A 13,347-nucleotide genomic window follows, 5' to 3' on the forward strand; every position below is an offset into this window, starting at 1 on the left:
CTGGAAACAGAGCTGGGAGGCTTTGATCTAGAAATTATTTGGATAAAATTCATCGATTCAATTCCGCCTTTGCCATGGTCAGCTCTGAAGCTCATTTAGATTAGAGGATCACACAGGGGATCTAAAAATTCAAGATCCATGACACGTTTTACGAGTAGGTAGTACATGGACAGATGTATAAGTACGGCACTGGAACCCAACAACAGCGCATAAAACACAATTCAATGAAAAAATGCAATAAAAAATATTCGGGAAATAGAGTCATATTGCCAACCTATTTGCCCAATCTTTTAAAACTGTGGCAGAAATGTCTAGGGGCAAGAGCTCCGAGGAGTCAAGTGAGATTCTTATGTACATACCACTAATGTTCCCAACCGGAGACTTTGGTTGGGGCCTCTAATTTAAACACGCCTCGTAAGAATAATTCAGCAATGCTGTAGTAGTGTCGTACTGGTTGGTGTCAAGATAGTTGTGTAACAAAACTGCAATTTTACAAATCCAATTTGGTTGGCTTCTTGATTCCACAAGCCATGTTACTTTGTCTTTTATTTCAATTACTTTTCCAAGGAGCCAAGTAACTCTTAGTTTATTTTCTGAATGCACAAGTACAATGTCTCCCAAATTAATTTCACAATTTTTGTTTACGTTCTTTTTAGAGGAAATTAGAAAACCCAAGTATTCCTTTTGAAATCTTTTTCTCAGTCCTTCTCGAATACTTAGTATAGCATATACTTCCATCTACTGTTCAAACTTGTCTTCTCTAATAAATCTAAATCTGATACATCATTTCCTTGTATAGATTGAATAACATATATATGGTGTCAGGGGTTTTAGATCTTCAATCTTTAGTGTTTTCTGAGATGTATGCGAGAGGTCTGCTGTTTAATTCCTTCGCACTCACATACCAAGGTGTTCAGCAGTTCTTCATGATTTAGAGAAGCACTTCTTAAGTTTCGTCCCAGCAGCTCTTTCAGAATCCTCACCTAACGTTCCCAGAAACCTCCCCATACCAAGGGACAGCAGGAGGATAGAATCCCCAAACGATATTCTTTACGTAAATAATTCGATGGATTTTTGCTACATTAGGTCTGAAAAGCTCACTTTACAGTGTGTGTGGTTGACATCTACGTTCTCATATAGAAAGTAGGCACCCCGGCCGCCTTTAACTCCCACGGCCTGGTAGATTTGGCAACGTCCTAAGTAGGGTTGTTTAGTGTCAGACGTCCCATAAGACAGGTGACGTAAGCTCATTAGTTCTATTGATTTAAATTTACCTATGAACATTCATTTATTAAAATATTGAAATTAAAACATACATAATTGAAAACCAAAACAATATGAATTGAAAATCTATATCTGTACATTTAAAGTGGACTCAATTGATTCAATAGTTCAGTAACCGAGCTTTCGTATATACACAAACTATTAGCTGCTTCCAAACAAAACAGCTGCTACAACCATACTTGCGACGTTGCCACTTCGAAGGCCGCGGCCTGGAGTTAAACAGTTAAAGGCGGCCGTGGAGGGCACCCGCTTGCAGGCACGACCTTTAACTCGGTGGCCGTGCTACAATACATAAGAGATAACCAAAGCTGTATGAGAGCGGATCTATATTTAAGTTGTAGGTTACTTTTATAATTTTTTACAACATAATATTTTTCATATTTCTATAATTAGTCATAGACTTGACTCTTTGAATGACTCTTTAATTGAGGTCTTGTTGTTCATGTTTTTTTAATTTTCTATTACAAGTTGCAGTTTATATTTGCTCGATTTCGAGCATCAGGCTATCTAATTGGTGTATCTAACCAACCTTACCGTCAGTTATTATAATCGTTTTATAATTAACTATGTTATTACCGTAACAATGTTTTGAAAGTAGTGGTGGTTTTATTTTATTACACGTATGCCAGTATTTTCAGAACACTGTTATGTTCAGGACAAGGTCAATGTTGGTCACTCTTTTCAAGATCCGCGACCCGCCTTTCGTGTTTTGTTCTTCTTTTCGTCCATTCCGGTTCTTTCTTTACTGGAGATACCTTCTTGTGGCATTTGTCGACGTAAGTAAACTTGTTAATATTTTAGTTTTACAATAGCCATTAAAATTAATTAGGCCTACTTTTGAATGTATAAAATGTCAATTGCTTAATTGATGTGTTAAAATATTGAAAGTGCATTTCCAAATTATTTAGCAACGGTTTTATTGTTCTGCTAACCTCGAATCGTCGTTCTTCACGTGGGTGCCTTGGCACAAACCAGGCTTAGCTCAAATATTGTCTTCTCAGAAGTAATTCCATGGTTTTGTAAAGCATTTATTCTTGGTTTGGTTGTGTAAGTTAATGGCTTGAAGGTTGACTCAGTTTAATGAGACAAAAATACAGTACCTTGGCCTATAAGCTCGGTTGTCAGTTGCAGCTACGTTAGGAAGCCCTCCTATCTGCTATCCAATAAATTCCAAAATCTCAGGTAGGCCTCTACGCACCCTAGGCCTAGTTCTTATGATTTTACTACTGTTATTGATGGTGTAAATAATATTAGGAGTTAGGGCCTACCTATCTTAGTAGGCTAGGCCTACAATGGGATTTTTAACCCTAGATCTGGCGCTGGTCGATTATTGACCACTAAAACATGGGTACTCAGTGGCGCTGGTCGAATATCAATGAAGACAACATGAGTCTGGATTTTCTATCATTAAATTATGATAACCGTTGAAGCGTTAGGACATTGTGCGCCTAATGGTTACGATGGAAAAAACTCCAAAATACCCCCGCCGCAGCAAACCTGTCGACTAAGCGAATTTCCATCTGAATGATTTTCAATTAAATCCATTTAATTAACATTAGGTTTAACGAGTACCTAGGTTTGCTGCCACAAGGAAACTTAAACTAATGAAGTGTGTTTTAGTAAAATATTAATAGCTTAGTATAAAATAAATAAATTTGCCAAGTTTGATCAAAATATATCCATAAACAAACAAACAAACTACATTTTCAATATTCTCCATAAGAACAACATGGGAATTTTTCATTTCAAGGCCTACAATTTTTTGAATTTTCTCCGTTGCCAAAAACCGTACAAAAACACTTTGATATACTAAATTATTTGTTTTTTTAAGCTCTTTAGTATGGTTTAGATATCAATTGGGAAATTTTGTGTTTTAGGGTTCAAAGATGAGAAAAATCAATTTTTACCCCATAAAACCCCCCGTAAAACCCTGTTCCCATGGTCCGATCATGCTGGTTCGCGAACTCATTCAAGTTTATCCCGCCTTACACCTATAAACCAAATTTCATGAAAAGCGGACAAAAATTACTCAAGTTATCGTGCGGATGGACACATATAGATATATAAAAATTTGAACGAATGGTGTTTTTGGCCTCTGGGGACATCAAAATGAAAAAGTAAATCGGTCCCGGGCCTAGGTCTTACCATGAGACCTACGGTAATAGCTACTTCCCTATAGGGAAATTCGCTAAAATTATAACTTTAATTTAAAATTCCCATGTTATTCTTATGGTTAGGTAAAATGAAAACTGTTGTAGTTTGCTTGTTTATGAACATATTTTAATACAATTTTGAAAATACATTAAGTAATTTCTTACCAAACTAACATCTCACAAACAAAGACTTTTTACCCTCCTTGTTGCAGGAAACCTAAGTACTCGTTAAACTAATTCTAGCCTATTTAAATATGGAATAAATGTGACACTTAAAGGAAGCATTTTAGTTTAAATCCAATCAGGCTAATCGAAATTCGCTTAGTCTGCAGGTTTACTGTGGCGGGGGTATTTAAGATTTACCGGTACTAGGCTATTATCAAGGTCAGACTGATGCCTAGAATATAGCTGAGTCGAGTAAGTTATTTACTTGACTCGAGTCAAACTCGACTCACGACTAAGTTACTATACGAGTATGTCAACTTGAGTCAGACTCAACTCAGGTATTATCGTGAAACATCGGCTTTCATCCGTCGAGTTCGGGTTGACTTTGAACGCAGCCAATAGGGTTAGCCTAGATAGTTTGGCTAGTTGGCTCAACTCGCATTCAGCCAATAGCGTTTAAGTTTCCCGAGTCATCTCATTACTTGCGAGTTCGTAAAGATTTGGCTTTCTCTGTATCAATTCGGTTTCTTGACTCGCTTTGAGCCAATAGCATTTAAGTTTTGCGAGTCGGGACTCGTTACGTTCCCAGTTCGTGTAGGCCTAGCTTTGGCAAACTCCGTACGAGTTTGTACCAACTCGAGTTGTGAATGAGATGACAATTGTCAACTCGACTCATCAACTCAGCTTCTCACTTCACTACTCAACCTTTCTTAGCTTCCACACTTGAGACAAAAACTACAGTGGACATTTTTAATTACAGGCTTTCCATTACTTACCAAAGCGTTAAAATGTCTGAAGGACTAGACGTGCTAAGTCTTAAAGAGGAAGATGTAACCAAGATGTTGTGTGCTGGCACCCACATCGGTAGCGAGAATGTGGACTACCAGATGGAGCAGTATGTCTACAAACGTCGTGCTGACGGTGAGTGTTCATGCTTAGTAATTTACATAGGTACCAATAATTCTTACTTTATTTTTATTAACTCTCAAGATATTCTTTAAAGAACTCTATTTATAGAATATTTGACTTAGATGAAATGTCTTTTTTCCTGTTGTGACGGTGAGGTTCATGGTAGCCTAAGCAAGGTATTACCGTAGGTCTCATGGTAGGACCTAGCCTCAGGACCAATTCACTTTTTGTTTTTTAAAGCCTTAGAGGCCCAACACCATCCATTCAAATTCATGGTTAAATACAGGGTGACCAAAAAGTCTAGAAACGGCTTAATATCTTTTTAACTAAATCTGTTAGAAAATCAAACCTTTTGCATCAACTTATGTATCATGAAACTACCTTTTGCAAGCATTCATTGTTTGACCTCCACCAGGGGATGGCCCATGAGGAGAAGAGTAGGTAGATAATCTTAATGTAAGCGTAGGTTAATATGCACACTATTCTAAAGGGCTGGGCAAGTGGAGTTCATTGCCGGAAACCGCGTCTCAAAAGGTTCATCTGTTACAAAATTGCGGTTGTCCTAAGTTCTTGTGGTAAATACCTGCACAGGCCTTAGTATTGGTAGACCTAATACATTAGTCAACATAAGCTAGAGAGCTGAAACCCGGTTATTTTGGTTTGAATATTGAATAATATTAGTCTCGGAGCTAGTTGAATTTTGATCTCCACTCCAATAGGGGACGGCCCATGAGGAGTAAGTATTTAAATTATCTTAAACGTGAGTAAAATGGTAGGTACGTTGACTGGTAGATAATGGTAATGCTTGCATATAAAGTAGTTTACATAAGTAGGTATACTAGTTGATGTGAAAGGTTTCAATTTTCTATCAGATTTAGTTAAACAGATTAAGCCGTTTCCAGACTTTTTTGTTACCCTGTATTATTTATTCACTGTAAGCCTATTAAGTTAACTAAAGTAAAAATGATCCTATTTTTATGACATTCAGTACAAATAGTTTAAACCTACATTATAATGCTTATGAGGTCACGAACCAGCATGATCAGACTAAGAATGGGAATGGGGTTTTATGGGGTTGAAACTGGTTTCCCCATCATTCAGTTTTTGGCCCTCCAAACAAGAAAACATTATTTTTTCCAAACAATTTTGTAGAGCACAACAATTTTTAACTTTAAAAACAAACTTTATTTAAAAAGTTATACCTATTGAAGCATTGTTTTATGCTACTTATGGTTAGGGAAAATACCCCCGCCGCAGCAAACCTGCAGACTAAGCGAATTTCCATTAACCTGATTAGATTTACATTAAAATGCCTCCATAAAAATAGCACATTTATTTCCTATTTAAATAGAATAAGTTTAACGAGTACTTAGGTTTGCTGCAACAGGGAGGGTAAAAAGGTTTTTTTTTTTAAATTGAGAATAGTTTAGTAAGAAATAAAAGTATTTTCCAAAATCGATCAAAATATGTTCATAAACAAGCAAACTACAACAGTTGACTTATTCTCCATAAGAATAACATGGGAATTTCAAAATTACAATTTTTTTGAATTTTCTCCGTAACAAATAGGCGCATAATAACGCTTCAATATACTAAATTATTTGTTTTTTTAAGCTCTACAAAATGGTTTAAAAAGAAATTGTGAAATTTCATGTTTTTAGGGTCAAAAATGGGAAAAACCTATTTTTACCCCATAAAACCCCCCATAAACCCCCGTTCCCATAGTCCGATCATGCTGGTTGGCGAACTCATTCTAGTTTATCCCGCCTTACACCTTCAAACCAAATTTTATCAAAATCGGACAAAAATTACTCAAGTTATCGTGCGGATGGACACATATATATATATATAACATATACATATATATTTACATATATATATATATAACATATACATATATATTTACATATATATATATATATATATATATATATATAGATATATAAAAATTTGAACGAATGGTGTTTTTGGCCTCTGGGGACATCAAAATGAAAAAGTAAATCGGTCCCGGGCTTAGGTCTTACCGTACCATGAGACCTACGGTAATAGCTACTTCCCTATAGGGAAATTCGCTAAAAGAAACAATTTTTTTCTTAGAGAGCTAAGAATTATAGGCTAACTGCATTAGCCTAGCTTGCTTGTTTTTGTTTTTCTTGGTTATAGGGTTATAGACATATTTTATCAAGTTTGTAAAATAGCCTTTTTGTCATTTATCTATTGACATTTTACGGTGAACACACTTTATTACCTCCTTTGTTGCTACAAACCTAACTACCGGTACTCATTTAATCTTAATTTATTTAAAAAGGGAATAAATTTGACATATTTGGGAAATATTTAAATGTAAGCTAAGTTGAATCTGGTAAATGGCAATTCGCTTAGTCTGCAGGTTTGCAATGGGGTATTGTTTGATGAAAGAGCATAAAAATATAAGAGACTGAGAGTATTTGTTGAAATGTCTTTATTTGCTTTTAACATGAAAAACATGCATTGCAATCGTCAATCTTATTATGGTATGGTAGGCCTACTCTAGTAAACTTAGGATTATTCTAATTGAAATAAATGGTCAACTGGATTTAAGTAGACTCTCACTGATTTACCTTCAAGGATTGAAATGAAACAATCTTGCTAAAGCAAATTCTTGCATGTGCAGAGGCCTAGCTTAAAAAGCTTGCTTGCAGTTTACTTAAAAATTGTTTTGTTTGCTAAGGTATCCACATCATCAATCTGCGCCGCACATGGGAGAAGCTTCTTCTGGCTGCACGAGCCATTGTTGCCATCGAACATCCAAGTGAAGTGTTTGTCATCTCTTCTAAGCCCATGGGCCAACGTGCCGTGCTCAAGTTTGCCTCTTACACTGGAGCCACTCCCATCGCTGGCCGCTTTACTCCTGGAGCCTTCACTAACCAGATCCAGGTAGGTCTGTAGTAAGGATGTGGATAAAACGTTTACAATGTTAATTAGGGTGTTTTTTATTTTTGTCCTAACCAATGGAGGGCTATGTGACTTGTTATGGGATTATACATTGTGAGAAAAATATATGGGATTTAAATAAGTGTAAGCAAATGCTCTGTCACTTTTGGAGGACTAAGTGTGTTTTCTATAGCCAAAAACACTGATTAAAAAACTGTTTAGCAGACTATGTTAAAAAAAACTTGGGCAAAATGTCTAATTTTAATGACATTTGTGTAAAATAAATTCTAACAATGCTAAGTATATTTTTGAATTACTTGGGTTCACAAATCATACAATAATTTTAGGCCTACAAAATTGAACCAAGCCACAAAAGACAACTACGCTGTAACCTAATAAGCCACCACCTAGTCCCCCCCCAGTGAACTTAAGGCGGGTATTTCTCCATACTCTGCTTAATATTACCTAGGGCTGTGCCATAGTAGGAATCTACTTTTTGGTGGATTAATCTCTAATCTGGTAATGCTTTGTTTGAATACAATTTATACTGGGTGTAAATGATTGTGGAAGTGCGTGGTGTGTTTTAGGCAGCATTCAGAGAGCCTCGTCTGCTAGTGGTGACCGATCCTGCCACTGACCACCAGCCCATCACTGAGGCCTCATACGTCAACATTCCTGTCATTGCGTTCTGCAACACCGACTCTCCTCTCAGATTTGTTGACATTGCCATTCCCTGCAGCAACAAGGTATGGTGTATATTCGACTGGAGAAAATGGGAATTGTACTGAAATTTTGGTAACCGGGTAAAAGTCTTTGAACACAGGACTGGAAGATATATAAAAAAAAAAAAAAACACCAGAAGTTTTTATTCACAGTGTTTCATTGCTTTGTAAAGAAAATCCCTATCACATGACATGATCCTGATCCCGCCATAATCACAAGCCAGTGAAATTTTAATCAATGTAACCACCTACAGTTAGATCTGAATAACTACATGTTTGCTAGTTTTGATTAATTTATTGTAGTTGTTTATTTATTTTTGTAATTTTAACTTTTATCTAATATATAAAATTCTCGTGTCACAGTGTTTGTCTGCAAACTCCTCCGGAACGACTTCACCGATCGTTATGAAATTTGGTGTGTAAATTCTGTAGGTATGCGAATCGGACGTTAACTATTTCCCGTTTCGAAATTCTTAAAAGGGCTCTGCCCCAGTGGCTCTGGAGTTTCCCATGTTAACCTTATGAGAAATGGAATTAATGAATCTTAACAGCTGTTTCAATTAAACAAGTTGGTTCTGTTCTATGATGTTCAAAAGCATTAAAGTTACAAGGATTACCAACAGGGTGCAGCACTATTATTTCTTTTACATTTATGACAACAGCTAATTTGCAACCAAAAGGTGAGTGAGCGTAGCGAACGAACTTCAACCTGGAGGCGAGTGAGCGTAGCGAATGAGTATCATTGCTAGATGCAGCTGACCTGAAGGCAAGTGAGCGCAGCGAACGAGCTCCAACCCAAAGGTGAGTGAGCGTAACGAACGAACTTCAACCAGGACGTGATTGAGCGATGCGAACGAGATCATCTTGAAAATTAAACGTAACGGTACTTTCTTTCCATCGGTCTGTCTTAGGGGAAACCTATAACTTAGGCGATACGAAGTTTGCCGGGTCAGCTAGTTATTTAAAAAAATCATCTTAGGCCTATAAGTTCTTTGAAGGCTTTTTTATGTACATGTAGGCAATAAGTTTTTTAGAATTTAGTTTTGGTTAAATTGACCTATTATCTAGTGCCTGATCACAGTTCCTATTTTTGCTTGACTGTAAAAACACCTGCTAAACAAAATTCTATGTTGATGTAAGTGTTTGATGTATTCCAGTCTCCCCACTCCATCGGTCTCATGTGGTGGTTGCTGGCCAGAGAAGTCCTACACTTCCGTGGCTCTGAGCCCAGGGACAAGAAGTGGAACGTCGTTGTCGACCTCTTCTTCTACAGAGACCCTGAAGAGGTATGTTTATCAATCTTGATAAGCCAGACATTTATCTTAAGCTTATTGTTATTTTAAAGGTGTATTAGAGCCTACCCAATAGTACAACATAACATTTCATATTGTGTACAATATAACATTGGCAAATGTGTTCATCAGTTCATGTAACACACACTCTTTTGTTTATTTATGCCATTGGTACTTTTTACATTTTTGTGTCAAGAAACATTTTAATCTTGGTCTTGTTATCATTGGAATTGACCTTTTGTTTGTTAAGGCCGGTACTCACTAGGACACCCGGTCGCTTATCAACCGGCGACCTGGTTGACGAGCGACCAAATTGCACAAATATCACCGTGTGTGTATGGGTCTGTCAATTTGATTGACGACGATTTGTAGGTTGCCAGGCAACATTTTGGTTTTCGGACATGTCTCGAAAACCTGGGGGTTTCCGATCAACCATTTTATCGCCGGGCAATCGGATTTCTCAAAAAAACTAGAGTGTGTACGGTTGAGCGACTAAGTTGATCATCTAAAAACAGCTTGGGCATGCGCAATACAACGAAAAATGAACTTACGAAACAAAACTATGTTAAAATCTCAATCTGCCGTCCTTTTTTTCTATGTGAGGTGTCACGGGCGTCACTGGTTGCTTAGTATGACGGAAACTGTCATCTGACATATGTAAATAGTTCTTATAATCCTGAGGATTTTCAAGTCGCAAAGCTCGTAGGAGTGCCAATGTGGCTGTAACTATTTCTACGTTAAAGCCACCCTTTAACCCAAAATCTTCTAAACAATTTCTTTCTTCTTCCCTACTTCCCATAATTTTAAATATAACAGGGTGTATACCAACCGGGAGAACTGGGAAATAACCTTAAATATGAAGGGACCGGGAAAAAGCCGGGATTTTTGGACCGATTCCGGGATTTTTATTTTAGCCCCGGTAGAAGATTGTAGTCGTAAAATGCGTCTTGCCGCGATTGCGGGCGACGACGATGACGTTTTTGTGACCGCGGGAGACGACGATGACGTTTCAGTGATCGCAGGATAGACAATGACATCAACACGTCCGCGGGAAATGTTCATGATCTGCCGCAATTGCGGACGACAACGATGACGTTTCCATGACCGCGGGAGACGACGATGACGTTTACGTTACCGCGGGAGACGACGATGACGTTTACGTGACCGCGGGATCAACGATGATGTATACACTGCCGCAAGAAATATTCATGATTTTGCCGAGATCACGGACGACGACGATGACGTTTCCTTGACCGCGGGCGACGACGATGATTATGTCTACAGATGTTTATAATTTTGCCGAGATCGTGGACGACGGCGATGACGTTTCCATATCTCCGAAAGGCAATGATGATGTCTACACGGCCGCGGAAGATTTTCCTGATTTGCCATGACCCCGAAAGACGACGATGATGATTTCTATACGGCCGCGAGATATGCTCATGATTTTGCCGTGATTGCGGCCGACGACGATGACGTTTCCTTGACTGCGGGTGACGCCGATATTGTTTACACTGCCACGGGAAATATTCATTATTTTGCCGAGATCGTGGACGATGACGTTTCTGTGACCGCGGGAGACGACGATGACGTTTCCGTGACCGCGGGTGACGACGATATTGTTTACACTGCCACGGGAAATATTCATTATTTTGCCGAGATCGTGGACGAAGACGATGACGTTTCCGTGACCGCCGGAGACGACGATGACGTTTATGTGACCGCGGGATCAACGATGATGTATACACTGCCGCGGGAAATATTCATGATTTTGCCGAGATCGCGGACGACGACGATGACGTTTCCTTGACCGCGGGCGACGACAATGATGTTTACACTGCCACGGGAAATATTCATGATTTTGCTGAGATCGCGCACGACAACGATGACGTTCCTGTGACCGCGGGAATCAATGATGGTGTCTACACGGTCTCGGAACATTTTTGTTATTTTGCCGTGATCGCGGTTACGTGACCGAGGGAGTCGTGATGATGTCCACACGGCCGCTGAAGATTTTCGTGATTTTGCCGCGATCGTGGATGACGATGATTACGTTTCCGTGATCGCGAGAGACAGCGATAATGTATACATACCGCGGGAGATGTCCAGTATTTTTTAATGATAACTTAAGACTGTGATGAGGTTTTCGTCACCGTGGGAAGCGACCACACGACCGCAGGAAATATTCAGGATTTTGCCGCCGTTGATAATGTGTTCATAAAAAATGAAGATAATATTCATGATTTTGCTGCTATCGAGAGAGACGATGTTTCCGTGGACTTAAGTAATGATGATAATGAAAATTATTACTTTTTCAACACTACTAGCCCACTAGACTTTGAAACAAATTTGATGTAAGTTTATATTGTATACTTAAGCTGCAAGTCTTAAATTGATTATAGTTTAAGTGGAACCAAACAAATACGCGGGTACCTGGAAAAACTTTGAAAAACCAGGAAAAAACCTGGAATTTCACTTTAATAAAATAGTATACACCCTGTATAATCAAAACTTTGGCAGCAATTTCTTCTTCGTCGGGGGGCATGGTGTTGTCACTTAGATACTCACTTAGATAGGCTTAAGCGCGAACCAGAACAAAACACATTGTCTATCCCCACCAAATTTTGATTGATTTCCAGCTTGGTTGAAAGTGCTAGGTATCCTAGTCTGTACCCCCCAGCAATAAAACATTCAATCATCAACTTAGTCGCTAGTCAACCAGATTGCCGGTTGATATGCGACCGGGTGTCCTAGTGTGTACCGGCCTTAAAGCCCAGTGATCTTCAGAAACGTCAGCACTACAACCACTCGGCCACCCTGACAGTGGAGTTTTTGTTACAGGCTGAGAAGGAGGAGCAGGCGACCAAGGAGGTTGCCCCTGTGCCTGCTGTGAAGGCGGAGGCTGACTATGTGAGTCCCACCGAGACCTGGACTGAGACTGCTGAGGTACCCGCAGCGCCCGTGTCACACGGCAACTGGGCTGACGACGCGGCTCCTGCAGCAGCTGCACCAGCAGCCTTTACTGCTGCCACCGAGGACTGGACCGCAGCACCGGTAATGAACTAATCTGTTCAATTCAACCCTTGTTCAAGATCTTTCTTCTTTTTTCCTTGATTTTATATAACTACCATGAGTGTAAAGTGGAGTGTAAAAATAATATGGGCAGTTTAAAATTAGGGCAAGTAGAGTCAAACAACATACAATAATCAGCTGAAACATAGGCATTGACTCTTATTGAAGCACTGCAAAGTGCTGGTGGAACAAGGCCTTATACTGTGTGCTTAATGACATGGTCATGTTTATTGTCTCTTCACACCATCCTTAATTTCAGGAAAGCCACTTTGGCATTACCTTGTCATCACTAGCTCCCCATTCTGCACAATACATGCCAACCATGAATTTGATCAGTAAACATTATTTCATTTGTGCTTTTATCTTTTTCAGTTTAAAGTATTTTGTCCAGCTTTTAAATCTTGTCTCTTGCTAAATTAATACTAAGACATCTGTAAATCCGTTTCAGGCTGTCGACACTGGGGACTGGGCTGCCACTGGAACTGCAAACGAGTGGGGATCTTCCACCAACACTACCAGCTGGGCATAAAATGTTGGTTACAACTCTCTTTGAATAAAAAGTGAAAATTTTTACATTGCATATTTATATTTTACCTTGGTTTTCTTCGTCCCAAAAAAAATCAAGTGGTAACATGTTTTTTCCTTGGCAGGAAACTGATTTTGTAATAATATAATGGTAGCACTTAAGAGGGAAAGAATTATACAAGTTTTCATATTAAAAAAAGGTATGTGGAGTTCAGCCAGCTTACCTGAGGGGTGTGAGAGTTTTCAGTCCAGGAACACTGACAGAAACAGACACAACAACTTTCAACCAGAAAATCGTAAGGGAAAAAAATG

At 38.8% G+C, this 13,347-nt stretch overlaps 1 protein-coding gene across 1 annotated transcript; it reads left to right on the forward strand.

The window, feature by feature from the left end:
- The first annotated feature begins 1,974 nt into the window (after window positions 1–1,974).
- Window positions 1,975–13,083, forward strand: LOC128994386 (40S ribosomal protein SA). Its single transcript, XM_054418924.1, has 7 exons — window positions 1,975–2,060; window positions 4,363–4,523; window positions 7,222–7,427; window positions 8,012–8,170; window positions 9,304–9,432; window positions 12,280–12,492; window positions 12,959–13,083. The coding sequence occupies exons 2-7, from the start codon at window positions 4,391–4,393 to the stop codon at window positions 13,037–13,039; spliced, it is 921 nt and encodes a 306-aa protein (XP_054274899.1). The 5' UTR covers window positions 1,975–2,060; window positions 4,363–4,390; the 3' UTR covers window positions 13,040–13,083.
- The last annotated feature ends 264 nt before the right edge of the window (window positions 13,084–13,347 follow it).

The sequence above is a fragment of the Macrosteles quadrilineatus genome, unplaced genomic scaffold, assembly GCF_028750875.1.
Source record: "Macrosteles quadrilineatus isolate MER2022 unplaced genomic scaffold, UCM_ALF_1.0 Scaffold_5__1_contigs__length_97177068, whole genome shotgun sequence".
NCBI lineage: Eukaryota > Metazoa > Arthropoda > Insecta > Hemiptera > Cicadellidae > Macrosteles > Macrosteles quadrilineatus.

Excerpts from the sequence above, each read along its gene's own strand:
- LOC128994386 (XM_054418924.1), top strand. The coding sequence starts at position 4,391 with ATGTCTGAAGGACTAGACGTGCTAAGTCTTAAAGAGGAAGATGTAACC. Across the intron at positions 7,428-8,011 it reads CCTTCACTAACCAGATCCAG|GCAGCATTCAGAGAGCCTCG; the intron begins GTAGGTCTGTAG and ends GGTGTGTTTTAG. Across the intron at positions 8,171-9,303 it reads CCATTCCCTGCAGCAACAAG|TCTCCCCACTCCATCGGTCT; the intron begins GTATGGTGTATA and ends GATGTATTCCAG.